General features: G+C 39.4%; 1 protein-coding gene across 5 annotated transcripts in view; it reads right to left on the bottom strand.

Annotated features, from left to right (window-relative positions):
* Window positions 1-15,945, bottom strand: part of LOC127455175 (H(+)/Cl(-) exchange transporter 5-like) — a 44,947-nt gene that overhangs the window by 26,084 nt on the left and 2,918 nt on the right. For 4 of the 5 annotated variants that reach the window (XM_051722844.1, XM_051722854.1, XM_051722862.1 and 1 more), the window contains 5 exons: window positions 15,553-15,686; window positions 10,903-11,051; window positions 8,883-8,982; window positions 7,112-7,299; window positions 5,942-6,064 (listed from right to left, as the gene is read on the bottom strand). In XM_051722844.1, coding sequence (XP_051578804.1) covers window positions 5,942-6,064; window positions 7,112-7,299; window positions 8,883-8,982; window positions 10,903-11,051; window positions 15,553-15,682 — 690 coding nt within the window. In that variant the 5' untranslated portion in view covers window positions 15,683-15,686. Of the gene's footprint in view, window positions 1-5,941; window positions 6,065-7,111; window positions 7,300-8,882; window positions 8,983-10,902; window positions 11,052-15,552; window positions 15,687-15,801; window positions 15,852-15,945 lie in introns of those variants that run through there. The other variant, XM_051722871.1, reaches the window with a different exon arrangement.

Below are 15,945 nucleotides of genomic sequence, written 5' to 3'. Positions count from 1 at the left end.
TGTTCATGAGATGGATAGCCTGAGGGAAACAACTGTTCCTGTGCCTGACGGTTATGGTGCTCAGAGCTCTGAAACGTCAGCCAGAAGGCAACAGTTCAAAAAGGTAGTGGGCAGGGTGAGTGGGGTCCAGAGTGATTTTTCCAGCCTTTTTCCTCACTTTGGAAGTGTATAGTTCTTGAAAGACCACTCAAGTCAACCAAGCAAGTAATTAATGAGTCTACTGACGGATAACGTGTTTGTATAATTTTGTTCCTTGTACAGTCAAGTCAAATTATCAGCTATGGCATACAGTATCGCAGTTCCTGAACTCATGGAGATGAAGGGAGATGCATACAGCAACTTGATGTTTTTTCGTGTACAGTGGGAAAACTATGAGATTGCCACGGGCCTAGAAAAAAAAAAAAGACTAAAAGGTTTGTGTTGCCACACTCCTAACAGTAATGGGAAAGGAATGCCACCAGCTCCAATGCCACCTACACATGCCACTGGCAGACAGGGAGGATCCGACTAAAATACTGGATGCACTGCAATCACATTTTGAACCATGCAGGAACGTGATCTACGAAAGGTTTGTGTTTAATGACTGTAAACAAACTCAGTGTGAGACACCAGTTCATAACCAAGCTAAGGAAATTAGCAGACACATGTGAATTTGGTGCATTGACAGAAGAGCTGATCCACAGCCAGTTGGTCATAGCCACAAAAGATTTAAGCGCACAAGCATGGATGTTACAGGAACCAAAGCTCACACTAGCTGCGGTTATAGACGTGTTGCATGAGTTAACAGGCACAATTGCAGATACAGAAAATAGATGGAGCTGAACGGAAAGACGCCTTTAACTTTACTTCCCATGAAAACTACTCTGAATGTTGCAGGCAGGGGTCCACACAGAAAAACATAGTGGAGGATCACAAAAAACATAACAATTCCTGTCCTTACTGTGGATCACTGCATGCAAAATCCAGCATATGGAGTAACCTGTAAGGCCTGTGGCAAATGGAATCATTTTGCGCATGTTTGTAAACAAAGACAATATAAACCACAGCTGAATCTGGTGGAGGAGGATACCCAGTCCGAAGAACAAGTTGATGCAATGTGGTACATCTCACATGTAAACTGCATGCAAGCCAACAAATATACAGGTGCATTGGTGGGTTTTTGTTAAATGTGAGCCAAAATCGTCACAGTTAAAAGAACCAAAGACTTAAACTACTTCAGTCTGTGTGCACTGAATTTATTTAATACACGAGTTTCACAATTTGAGTTGAATTACTGAAATAAATGAACTTGTCCACGACATTCTAATTTATTGAGATGCACCTGTAAATGGTTCATCAACCTGAAGCTGGCCCCACACAATGACAAGTCATTCAATGATGATCCCCATTGTACCTTGAAGTGCCAGCTAGATACAGGCTCCATGGTCAATGTAACTGGCTTTTGCGACCTCCAACGCCTACTGCAAGATGGCAATCCAACCTTAATGCTCAAAGCCACACTCAAGCTGTATGATTGCACGCTAATTAAGCCAAAGGGAGAATGTGACCTCAAAGCAGACCATGAAGGACGCATATACATCCTCAGATTTCAAGTAATGGAGACATCACAGATACCGCTGCTTTCATCTGAAACCTGCCAGAAGCTCAATTTACTCCAGGTAACTACCAACCATGTGATACATAATGTAAACACACAATGAGCACCTGCTGCAGATGCAACCAGCACAACGGAAGAAATCATCTCCATGTATGAGGACGTGTTTGATGGATTATGATGCCTCCCAGGGGAGCTATACCTTGAGGTTGACCCCACAGTCCAGCATGTGCAGCAGTTGCTAAGACCATCAAATTCCCATCAAATCAAAAGTCACAAAGCCATACGTGAAATGGAACAAAAGGGGGTTTATCGCTAAATTTACGGAACCAACACCACGGATCAGCTATATGGTGGCTATAGAAAAGAATGACAAGCTATACATCTGCACTGACCCCACCCCACTGAGATCACACTACCAGATGCCCACAATTGAAAAGATCCTTCCAGAAATAGTCAATGCAAAAATATTTTCAGTTCTAGATGCAAAAGATTGTTATTGGCAAATAAAGTTGGATAAAGCCAGCAGCTACCTCAACATATTCTGGACACCTGAAGGAAGATACAGGTGGCTTAGGATACCATTTGGAATCAAACCAGCAGCTGAAGAGTACCAAAGGAGACAACATGAAGCATTGCAGGGCCAGGGTCAGCGTGATTGCAGATGACATTCTCGTCTATGTGTGCGGCAACACTACCAAAGAAGCAAAATGGCAGATCATGATCGAAATATCTCAGCCCTGCTACAGAGAGCTAGGGAAGTCAATTTGAAGCTAAACAAAAAGAAACTTAGGTTGAAGCTCCCTAGTGTGACATACATGGGTCACCTCCTCACAAATGAGGGCCTACGCCCCCTGACCCAGAGAAAATAGCTGCAATACAGAACATGCAGACACCTACTGATGTAAAATCCCTCCAGAGGCTCCTGGGGTTTGTGAATTACTTGTCAAAGTTCCTACCCCATCTCTCGGACATATGTGAAACTCTCAGACGCCTGACAGACAAGAATGTCGAATGGACTTAGCTACAACAGCACGATGCAGCTCTGGATAAGATCAAGGATTTAGTCACTCACTACCCTGTAGTTAAATACTATGACCTCAAAGAGGAAGTCACTCTGCAATGTGATGCCAGCGAGAGAGGCTTAGGGGCAGCCCTCCTACAGAATGGACAACCTGTTGCATTTGCGTCCAAAACACTGACCCCATACGCACAGATAGAGAAAGAATGCCTCTCCGTTGTCTTTGCTTTTGATAAATGACCAATATCTGCATGGTAGAGAGCATATTACTGTTCTAGTGATCACAGGCCACTTGAAGCGATCTTCAAAAAGCCCTTGCTGACAGTACCCAAGCAATTACAGAGGATGTTACGGAGACTACAGTGATACCAGATACAACTGCAGTACAAACCAGGCGAGGATTTGGATGTCGCCAACTTTCTCTACAGAAAACCTCAAGCGAGCATGACACACTCACAAATGCAGACACCAGCCTCAGTCTATGCAATGGGCCTAACCTCACAAGACTTTGAACAAGTAAGCCACTCCAGCTGCATCAACATCTCTACAAAGACACTGGAAACCATCACAACCCACTCTGCCAAAGACCCGCTGTTTCACAAACTACATGTTCGCATTAAACATGGGTGGCCCAACCACAAACATGCAGTCAAACGCTTGCTTCTACCTTTCCGGACATGCAAGAAAGAACTTGCATGGGACAGTGGCCTGATATTCAAAGGACAGAGGATTTTCATTCCTGAAGCTTTGCGCTGTCTTTCTACAAAAAATCCACACTGGGCACTCTGGAATTGAGGCTAGCCTGAGAAATGCTCGTAAGGCAGTCTACTGGCCAGGCATCACATTTGATGCAAAAAATGTGTCAGCAGCTGTGCCACATGCAACTCTATCCAAGTGAGACAGCAAAAAGAAACTCTGATTCCACACCAATCCCTCACCTCCCATGGTTTAAGGTTCCTAATCATGGTGGATTATTACTCTGACTACTGGGAGACTACACCTCACCTACAGTCATTGAATGCTGCAAAGGACAGTTCAGCAGACATGGAATTCCCCTTGAGGTTTTCACCGACAATGGCCCACTCTTCAGCGGCATGGATTTTCAACAATTTGCGAGAATGGGACTTTACTCATGTTACATCATCCCCTTATCAAGGCGAATACGCACCAACCTACCTACTGGAGAGGCACTACTGCATCCTAAAGTGGTGGAAGATATTGTCACAAGAAAACTAGCCAAGGGCACGGCAGTGAAGCAGCGCTATGACACTACAGCCTGCGATATGCCAAGCATAATTCAAGGAGAGACAGTGAGGGTCCTTACACCCTAACAACTCAACCAGCACATGGGCGCTTGGCATTTGTATTGACAAACTCAGTGGCCGTTCCTACATCATGCTAGTGAAAGGCAAGAAATACCGTCGTAACAGAAAAGACATCTGTCCAGTACCTGAACAGTTCAAAATCACCACACCAGCAGACCAACCCACTCCAAAGAATGACTACTTGGGCACAGGAGAGTCCCAAGACTTCCCAGAGGACACAGCACAGCAAGTCACAAACAGAGAAGCTGCCTTACCCCCTATAGACCCGGTTCTAAAACACACAAGAACCAGATTCAACATCAAAAGGCCTGCTAGATACTCTGACAACTATGTTATGTAAGAGAAAAAAGTGAGAGAGAGAGAAAAAAAAAAAGAGACATTCAGGCAATTGAGTAAAATCTTCATGATTTACATTTGCAGAATAATGTTATGCTAGAATAACTTTTCATCAAGCTATTCATCATAGACTAACAGTTAAATCTTTTCTACCTGCTGATCAGGTTATTGATTGCCCTGGTTAAATTTGTTGTGTTCAAGGTAAGAACTTTCCTTTGTTATATGAAGGGAGATGTTATGATATAGTTGAGCCAATAGATGGAGCCATTGAACTATGGTAAGGTGGGAGCTACACAACTAAAAGTATTATACAAGTGTCACAGCTACATGAAGCATGTAGCGCTTATGCTGCTGAATAAAGAAAATAGTTTAACACATTACAGGCGAGTCTCTATGTATGCAGAACATAAGAGTACAAATATAATAATCGTACATTTTCAGACAGACAGTGTGGATTTTAAAAAAAGCTTAATTGTTCTCTCTGCCAGTGTTAGAGTGCAGAAGCAATTGTGGTTGCGCATCTGAAATCATTTTAAACATCTGAAACATGAAAGAAAACTCTAAAACTGACAAATAATTATAAACACAAAGAAAAGATGATCCAGTCTGTCTCTCTGCCTCTGACTTTGAACAGGGATTGGACAGCAATAACATTTTCTACTAATGTCTGGATCACTGTTTTGTGCTTAAAAAGGGAGCGTTACAGTCTGCGAAGCTGAAGTATGAAACTTCCACGCCACTAGCAGCACCATGCTAGGGTGATGTGGGTGGCTGTTAGGGTGTTCTGTGTAGTTACTAGGGGGTTGCAAGTCAAACCCCAAGTCTCTATAATATTCTGGACCCTAAATAAGGCTCGGATCCTTCCTTTCATATAAATCTAGGGGATATTTTTTTATTTATTTATTTTTGCCCATTTGGTGAAAATCATAAGTCTGAACAATTTAAGTATAAGCACACGTCTCATCAAGGCATACAATTTACCATTCATGTCAGTAAATGGTGCAGGACGAGTTACGCACATTTGTTTAATACTTAGGGGTCAGTGGTCTGTTCAATTCCCTAACCACCAAAAAAAAAACATTACCACACCCACAGAGGCTATAATATAATTTCTTGAGAAAACACGAGAAAACAAGACTGAGGAATAACTGTTTGGAAACCATAACTACTTATGCAATTCCATTTTGGTGCTGCTTGTGTACCAGAAATTACACACTTCACTGTTAAAAGTACTGCAGAACTGATAAAAAGCAGACACTACTGTACACAGAGTGAGTGACCCCCCTCTCTTGCTGTCTTTCTGTGCTTGTGTATGCCCATTAATAACAGGTTCTGTATTTATGCATTTGTGTTTTTCTTTGCATCCAGATCAGATCAGAGAGAGAAAGAAAATCAGTTACAGAAAAGTTCAGTATGATTTACACAGTGATTAGCTTCAGGCAGGATGTCAGGGCCATTTCCAGACAGACCGACCACACGTGTGCAAACTCAGATCTTTGCAAACCTACTTTTGCAACCAATGGTTTGACAGATGGTCAGGGGAAAACACTTCATGAACATCGGTAATTAACTATAAAGATACCATTGCTGGAGGAGGGGTGATTTGAGACAATAATGAAAAGAAGTAGGACAGAAGTAGGACAGAGTTTTTAAAGAGAGTCTCACCTCTGGAATTCCTGAACCACAAGCATAAGGGGCGAAGGCTCTCACCAGAGTCACAGCCAGGCAGGCGAAGAAAAGAGCCCAGCACACATACATCAGATAATTCACCACATAGGCACTAGCCCCCTGTAGGACACACACAGGATAAAGCTGAAGTCAAAGCAGCTGATACACTGTCACACCCTCTAGGACATATACAAACTAAAAGGCCACATTTATTCAGACATTTACTTTCTTAATAAATGTTCCTGGTCTGATTGTGCATGATTCATTGGTTCATGTTATTCCAAAGAAAAAAATTCTTCGTAATCTTTCATCCAGTCATAGCAACTTGCTCCACTCTGAAACAACTTTCCTTTTTGGCTTAAGTTTTAACCCCTCTCCTCCAGCCATCGCTCACCCACTTTTCACTATTCAATCAATTCCCGATGGATAAAGTCCCACCTAACATTTATTTCACGTGTAAATTAGTCACATTACACAAGTAAAATGGGTTTCTAATGCCATTTCATGTTGACTTTTTAAAGCTTATTATTTTCAGCATAAAAGGCCATAAAAATATTTCATTAGTGTTTCGGTCACAATTCAATTTATAACCAGAACAAGCACATTTCAGTATTTGTTGTGTATTTTCAATCAGTCATTTTACTAAATTAATGGCTCTGCATTTTTAAATCTATAATAAAAAAAGAAAAAAAAGAAAATTATCTACTATGGAAAATAAGTGTTGTATTGCGATCAAAGATGAATATTACAGCTTTGCTTTACACCACAAGGGGGTGATATTCCTGCTAAAGTGGACCTGGAGCAGAGAGGAATAGTTGTGTAAGTGAAGAGATCTAATCAACAGGAAAGTGAGTCACCTAGAACTCATTTCAATCTGCTTCACAGAAAACTTTCTGAGACTTGTTATCAGAATCAGACAGAAAGTTACAAATAATACATCTGCCTTTCATCTGGTCAACAAGATTTCTCATGTCCATGAAGAAATGCATTATAAAACTCAGTATAAAGTACTTGATGTTTAAAGTAGCAAACAACTAAATGGTGATGAAATCATTACATTTCACTTCACACATAACACTCTTTTTCACTCTTTTGCTTTTACTATTGGTAACGTGGATTTCTGCCATGAAGTGTGCCTATGTACTATAGATGGAATATAAAACCCACCTCACTGACTCCAACCATGAGTTCTGCCCAGCTTCTCCACTGAGGACACTTGTCTCTTTCCTGGAAAGTAGTCTCATTGGATGCCCAGCAGCAGTGCTCATGGTTAAACCAGAACCCGTTAAGGCACACACCCTCTTTCAGGTCTGTCATCCAATGGGCGGCAATGTCTATCCCTCCAGCCAATGCCCCTGAAAAGGGAAGATATGGGACACATGAGGCCTTCAAATCACAGCATAAAACACATTTTCACACAATAACAAATCCTCATTACTTTTATAACTCTTTTTATAACACAGCAGATGTGGACTAAAAGCCTTTGAATACAAAACCTTTATTGTACTTAAATAGTAAGAGGCTAAAGCGTAAAAGGATTATTTAGTTGATGAAAAACAGTATGTCTAGGGTGACCAGATTCCTGCTTGTGGAAAACAGGACAGCCCCCTCCCAACATAAATGAAATTGATGTATCCTTACCTAGGCGCAGATCAATGCAAAGTAGAGGGTGCATCCGCATCTGTAACTGTTGTCACCTTGTACTTTTCGCTGGCAGCAATTTTTCTCAGTGTGCGCTTGTCTTTCAAGAATTTATCGTAAAATGCAGAGCAGTCCAGTCCAAAATTAAGATGCACGAAAAGCATTGCCTTCATGACTGTTACACTAAACCGAGATTTATCTGGTGTCCCTGCTGTGTTCATTAATGAGAACACACGATCCACAGATGCAGATGTTCAAGGTAGGCATAAAACAAACTCCACAATCTTGGCTAGGACACCGAAGTTGATGGTCTTGCTCTCCAGCTCATGAAAAGCGTCTGTCCATCTAACACATGGCCGTCTTGTTCATGTTCCACTCGGTGATGCAACGAGTGAATTTTTTTTACGCAAGCCCACTCATCAAAGTGCGTGTTGTCATCAATCAAACTGAGAGTGGGGATTCTGGAGTGGAATTGTTCGAGGCTGCTCTGAATGTCTTTCCACTCTGGGATGTCTCTCAGTAGGGCCAACTCAAGTTTTTCTGTGTTCTCCAATGAGCGGCTTCAATTTTGGAGGTAATCCACTGATGCTGAATAAAAGTTTCTCACTGCACAAAAGAAATCATCCGCTCGCATGTAACCAGATTCAACCAGGGCATCCAACTGCTTTTTAATGTCAGAGGGTATGAATGATTCCTCCAGCCTGGTCTGCAAGACTTTTCTCAGGTCATGAATGTGCAAAGTTATGGCCGTGCACAACAGAATGATAAGAAATAAGTCCTCCACTTGCGTGCACCATGTCAGATTCGGAACTTTGCTTCAGGTGCGGCCTCCATGGGTGATGGAAAAGCGAGCTCTACAAATCTCACACCTCACTTTACTAGGCTCTGTTTGTGACTCCTTTTTTAGAAATTTAAACTCTTTTTGAAGATCCTCATTAAATGTACATGCAATTTTTCCAGACGCAATTTCATCTTTCAACTGACTCTTCAGTCAGTTCACTAACTGGATGTCTATTGATAGGGGATTGTGATTGGATAGTTTAATCCAATCATGTACTTCAAATAACAGTGTGATTTTATTGGTTTTACAAGCCGTATCCATGGTTACCTTTGAAAGCCGCATAGGTGATAGAGAAATTTTAGGAGAGGGGAAATACGGGACAAAACACCATTTTTTCACTGTCCTGGGAAAAACTGGATGTCTGGCCACCCTAAGTATGTCTGACTATAATCAAGAAGTGAGAATGCAAATAGGAAGCAAGGAATTAAACAGAGAGTGAGACAGACGTGGGCTGACCTGACATGAGTCCGATGAGCAGCATAAGAAGCCAGCCAGAAAAAGCATCATTGATGCTAAAGAGCAGGGCTGTCATAGATTGCTTACTCTTATTCGTGATCTGAAAGAAAGACAAGGTGTTATAGCAAAACTGAGGAGTTTCATGGCATATGTATCACTCAGTACTCAGTACATGCACTTTAAAAGTTCAATTTCAGTAGGACTATTTGTTTTTTAAAATGTCATGTAAACAGTTGGCTGAAATCGTAACAGTCTGTTTTTTGCGAACTCGGGCTAACAGATCTAGATAATGCAATAGTAGCTCGGCTTTGTCCAGCATGTATACTCCAAAAAACAGAGGTGATGTGTATTTAAAGTAATAGTTCACCAAAAAATGAAAATTCTCTTATTATTTAGTCACGCTCATGCCATCCCAGATGTGTATGACTTTCTTCTCCTGAACACAAAGATTTTTATAAGAATATCTCAGCTCTGCAGATCCTCACAATGCATGTGAATGGCTACCAACATTTTAAAGCTCTAAAAAGCACATAAAGGCACCATAAACGCAATCCATAGGACGCCAGTGGTTAAGTACACCGATCAGCCACAACATTAAAACCACCTGCCTAATAGTGTAGTTCCCCTCGTGCCACCGAAACAGCGCCAACCCGCATCTCAGAATAGCATTCAGAGATGCTATTCTTCTCACCACATTTAGTCAAAGCAGCCTGTCTGGCACCTACACAATATTAGGCAGGTGGTTTTAATGTTGTGGCTTATCGGTGTATATATCTCCAGAAGTGATATTACAGGAGTGGTTGAGAAACAGATGAATATTTAGGTAATTATAAATTCTCCTCCCTGCCCAGTTGGTGGCGATATGGATGAAAAATGTGAATCGCAAAAAATATAAGAAGAAGAATGTGAAAGTGAAAGTGTAGACTGATAGTAAAAAAGGACTTCAATTCCGATCTGTTTCTCAACAACACTTATCAAATCCCTTCTGAAGACAGATTTAACCACTGGAGTCTTATGGATTACTTTTATGGTGCCTTTCTATGCTTTTGGAGCTTCAAAATTTTGGTCACCATTCACTTGCATTGTATGGAGCTACGGAGCTGAAATATTCTTCTAAAAATCTTTGTTTGTGTTTAGCAGAAGAAAGAAAGTCATAAACATCTAAGATGGCATGAGGGTGAATGATGAGAGAATTTTCATTTTTGGGTGAATTATTCCTTTAACACTTCCTCAGCTGACTGCCTTTCTTAAAATATTTGATTACACATTGTCATGTATTCTTGGTATGATGGATAAAGTCTGTAGCTCGACTACAAATAATAACCTGCTGTAGCTTGATTATAACTGCACTTGTAAATGAACTGATTTATTATAATAGAGCGCAACAAAAACCAGCCACTTTTTTTAGTGGTTTTGGTCCTGGAAGTATATTTTTCTCCATTATTTTTTTCCATTGGAAATTTACAAAATTCTCCAATAAAGAGTTGTAAGCCATTAACCAAACCAACCAGCTCTAAGATGAATCACAAAATCACAAGCTTTGATTTGAACCAACAAGTTTAACAAGGATAAAAGAGAAAGTATTACAAGACGTGGAATTAATGTCTTTTATAAGGTAATTAACTGCAATCCCCTGAATGTGCGAATTACATAATGAAATGAAAAACAATGGTACAATATAAATACATTGATGTATAGTTGCTAATTATAAGTTTAAAAAACTAAAAACTTATTTGTTTTAAACTTATTGCTAAATATTCAGATATCATTGTACATCAAACGTTACCAGCGACTTCTCTGATTGGTGGCGCTCTCTTCAGGATTCATCAGTAGTCTAGTTCTTGAACAGGAATTTGTTAAAATGACTTAAGCTGATTTATATGACCACTAAACAACCTCAGAGATTATGGTAGGCCCGACTTGAAAGGTTTATATGTTATCATTAAAAATCAATTTCTCTGTGGAGAAAATGAATGGGATTTTTACCTGACTGCCGGACTGGAGTGAAATCCTCACTCACCTCTCTATGCCGGTCTCGATCTTTTGACTTCTCCCTAACCCAGTCAATGGTGTTGAAGTCCTCATAGGTTCCAATGCCAGGAACAGTCTCATCTAGCAGATCCATCAGCTTAGGACTGCTGTTGTGTGTCCACTCTCCTTTACAGCATCCTACAAGGACAAAAGACAACAGAAACACCCATGGGAAACCAACAGCCCCTTTACTGGTTTTATTGTGTGCAGCAGTGCATGACTACACCATTTCTCCACTGTGAAAGCAGAATGCAAATAAAATGGCAATTAACTACAGACAATTCTTATTGTGGCCTGAGAGGAATTACTGATAACAACAAATTCAATATTTCATTGGCATTCATAGCTGTTAGAGAGCGTGTGTGATATCACAGCTCATGCAATTTCAAAGTGCCATTCAAATTCAACAAAGAAAAGGGCCGGAGTTGACCACAATTATGCTGGCCACAAATAACAGTAGATGAAGTCAAAATAAGCCAGTTAGAGCAGGATACACAAAGAATGATATTTACACAGTACATAAACGTATCAACTTTACTTTTTAAGTTTACTTAAAAACAACCACTAAGCTTCAGAACACAAAACCCTTGAAGGCTTCTTCAGTAATTGATTCTATCCCAAAAACTAAAAGGTATACTGTGGGGTCAAAACCACAATATTTTTCTTTGGGAATATTGTTTTGGGATTTTGAAAAATGTAAAACAAACAAAAAAGTTCTGATGTAATAAATAATTTCAGCACTATTTCTAGGTCACTAATTAAATGTAAGCAAATTTGTTATCTCTTAGAAAAGGTCAGATTTCCTTGCTTCCACAGAAATACACTAAAATGTTTTCTTTAGAGCATTCTCAAATACTGCCAGGAGAACATGGATCATCAGGTTTTGCACAAAATTGTGTAGTCTATGCCAGCGAGTGCATACTGACATTAAAATAAAGCAAAAGGAAACATACCAATACTAAGCAATGCTGAAATCACTGTATTTATTTTATTTATTATTCTGTTTTCACTCAAATTGTTATGCTGATAATGTAATTGTAATGAAATAGTTTGCATTAAATATAAGCATTTTCCCTAGTAATCTCAGACTTTTAGAACCTACTGTATAAAAGACATGTAGTGGAGTGCTAGATTTAGAGACAATACATAAATGAATAAAGAAATGGTTTTCTATGGAGAACAATAATACAATGTATGATATTACTTAATGCAAGAGCCTGAGAGCTAGACATGTTGTTATGGCTACCATCTTAACTAATGTCACTATTCAAATTTTTATAGTGAAAAAGTCAGTCAAATGATACAAAGTTAGAGGCTTTGAGCCCGGTCAAATGTTTCTAATCAAACTAGTAAGGCTGGTTTAACAGATACAGAGGCAGAGATACCAGACTGTTTTTGAAACAATGTGATACAGGCACAACGACTCAGGTTCAACTTGAAACACTGATATTACAACTTTCAGAACTCACAACAGGATAGAGAATGTTGACATTTTCAACATTTGACATGGCATACTGGCTATAAGGCCCCTTTTCAGGCATATCTACATCCAGAATCCAAATAATAATCAAAAATCAAGCTGGAGAGGGTTAACAGCCAAAGGACTATGGGGTTTTATGGGAAAATAAGGTTAAGGAAGAAGTGTGGACTTTGATCCATAAATTCCTAGTTGAGTCTAAACTGAACTTTGGATTAGTGGGAATTGAAAACATTAAGGAGGAAAGATGCTTAAAGCGTGGGGGTTTAAGAATAACCAGCAGCTCTGTGAAATGAGTGAAAGTCCTTCAACATTTTTAATTTTTTTTCCAAACAAAGGAAAAGCTGGGGGGAGTAGTTAACTGAGAATTGCAAAAAAGGAAACTGAGAGAAAGTAGATTTAGGGTTCATTTTAGGTTGAGTCACCATTCTTCATGTTAAACTTTTCTATTTTCTTTCCCTCTTCTCTTACTCTTCTCTTCCCTTGGGCCATCCTTGGTGTTAAGCCCTGCGATAATCTCTCTTGTGAGACTTTGGGATAACCAATAAATGTTACAGTATTTTTACAGTGTTTGTTTACCACTTCCTGTCCAGTGGGAACTCTGCTGTTTGGCTGTGTGGGTGAGATGTCAGAACAGTAAATTACTGTGTACATGTGTGTTTATGCGTGTATGTAAATGAAGTGATTAACTAGTCTTTGAGTGCGTCTACTCCATGGCTCCCTATGTTGTAAATCAGTAAATCGTGAATACAATTTCAGGCACTGGCAAGGGTATTCATTCTCTAAACATTAAGACACTGATGAATCAATCACCTGCGACACGATAACAAGGTTGCATGTTTAAACGCAGCTCACAATATAAATGACACTATTGTACATTTTCGTGGTATATTTAAATGTACACTGTTATTATGAAAGATAAAATGACAAACAAAATAAATAAAAATACAAAGTATATTTTTAATGTGATTGTTCACCCAAAAATTAAAATTCTCTTAATTACTCACCTTCATGCCATCCCAGATGTGTATAACTTTTTTCTTCTGAACAAAAATAACAAATTTTAGAAGAATATTTCAGCTCTGTTGATCCTCACAATGCAAATGAATGGTGGCCAGAACTTTGAAGCTCCAAAAAGCACATAAAGGCAGCATAAAAGTACTCCATAAGACTCCAGTGGTTAAATTCATCTGTTCAGAAGCGATATGACAAACAGATCAAGAATTTAAGTGTCCACTTTCACATTCTTTTGTTTTGGCAATTCGCATCCTTTGTGCAGATCACCAGGGAGGAGAATTTACAGTAAAAAAAAAATACAAATAAATATTGATCTGTTTCTCACTCACACCTATCATATCACTTCTGAACAGATGGATTTAACCACTGGAGTCTTATGGACTACTTTTATGCTGCCTTTGTGATTTCTGGAGCTTCAAAGTTTTAGTCACCAATTTACTTGCATTAAATGGACCTACAGAGTTGAGATATTTTTATAAAAATCTTAATTTGTGGTCTGCTGAAAAAGAAAGTCAGACACATCTGGAATGGCATGAGGGTGAGTAAATGATGAGAGAATTTTCATTTTTGGATGAACGATCCCTTTAAAACTGTAATATGTTCAAGACTGTTTACCTTTCATGCACATTATGGATGAAAGATATTACAAACAGCATCTCTTTTAAAGAGAAAATAAGGCTTTTACTTCATAATTTTACACTTGTACTCACCTTCTAATGACTTGAGACTTCATAGGGCATGACGAAATTTCCGGTAAGGGAACATAGTTAGCAACGATGCTTCCTGGTTTTTACGCTACATTCTGGGAATTTTTAAAGAGCGAACATTTCAGTGCACTGGAACAAATGGCTGACCCCTTGATCCATGCCTTGACTACTGAATTTGGGTGCTGATTGAATCGTACCCTTTAAAAAAGTTTATTGTGCAGACACAATCAGAATGGATACTAACTAACTGGCCATGTGACATGCTCTGGATAGCATCAAACTTCAACAAGTGGTAAAATGCATGTGATGGCTATTGATACAGTGACAAATGACACTTCATGTACTTTGAGTGCAATTAAATCATACATGCTGTGAACACATTGAATTGAGCTGGCTCATAATATTTCTATTATCAATGCCATTGATCGCTCTTTCCTCCCTTACTTTGTTTTATGATAATCTCTTTGTGCACCATTGAAAACAAAGTAGAAACACACACAGTGCATAATGTTGCCTCAGAGACAGCTTCTTCGTTTGTATTTTGTCATTGTTTGGCCAATCATTAGAAGAATACAGCACAGTCTGGTAGAGGTAAGTGCATACGATTGTGAAATAAAAAGGCCTGGTTACTTCATGTTAAATTTCAGTATAATTATTTTTTACTTCAACACACACAAACACACAGTCTCACACAAATCTTTACTTCAAACACAGTGCAATGTACAAATGATTTTCTTAATCAGATGTTATCCTTCTGTCAAACCAACTATCCTGTCAAACAAACCATCCATGTCCCCAATCCCAGACCTAACCATTAACTGGCCCTAAAATCAAAGGGAAATGATAGGTCGATAAGAATATTAAATTCAATGACAAGAATGTTCAATCAATCCCAGACCAAATCTTATCCCTAAAATCTGATTTGTGAATAGGAATGCTGTTCCATGTTGTTTGAGCAATATTACAGTTAAAGTATATGACAAAAAAGGAAGTCAACTGAGGAAGAGAGAACAAGTTGTGAAACGCTAACAAAAGGGGAACTTCCTGGTATGAGAATAGCCTGTTTGTGACATCAACACAGCATCATCAATATCTGTGCAGACAGAGAACTGAGTGTGCTGATCTGTCTACACTGACATCACAAGACGCATTACACATATAAACTGTATGATATCACTGTCAGTCATAAGGATGGCAGCTCATATCTGTTGTCTTAATGATTCATTTATCAAATGTTTGTAAAACACTCAGTGTCTATAACCAAGAAACATGCTAGTGGTTAATCATTCAAAACAAACAGTTATTTTATAAATGCTGCTGTGTAAACAAACAACTCATGTCTGGTGTGAGTTACCAAAGGTCAATATATAGCACTCTCTGTCATGCAGTGGCTGTGGGGTGTGTGTGTGTGTGTGTGTGTGTGTGTGCGCGTCCATACCCTCACTGTAATCTCTGTCCAAAGGCGGCACATCCTCACTGAAATCCACCGTGACAACTGAAATATCCACCAACTCATCGCTGCTTTCACCATTATAATAGTCACTGCAAAATCCTCCGTTCTCCATCATCCCCCTGTCAGAGTAGAGAGAACATAAATTTGCATTATTAAAAATAATGCAGGGAGCCTCTAATTAATGGTTGCCAATCATGTAGTTAGTAGTGTTGGGAAACGTCTCCGGTTACTCACCTAACCTCGGTTCCCTGAGATGAAGGGAACGAGACATTGCATTTGAACGCTATGGGGAAAATCCCTTTTCCACGACCTAGTTGAAGCCCTTGTATCATAACACCAATATTGTGATTGGCAATGATGTTTGAGCTCCGCCCCTTT

This window comes from Myxocyprinus asiaticus, chromosome 2, assembly GCF_019703515.2.
Source record: "Myxocyprinus asiaticus isolate MX2 ecotype Aquarium Trade chromosome 2, UBuf_Myxa_2, whole genome shotgun sequence".
Lineage (NCBI taxonomy): Eukaryota > Metazoa > Chordata > Actinopteri > Cypriniformes > Catostomidae > Myxocyprinus > Myxocyprinus asiaticus.
Note: the sequence above shows the minus strand (reverse complement) of the source record. Positions and strands in the feature narration are given on the sequence as shown.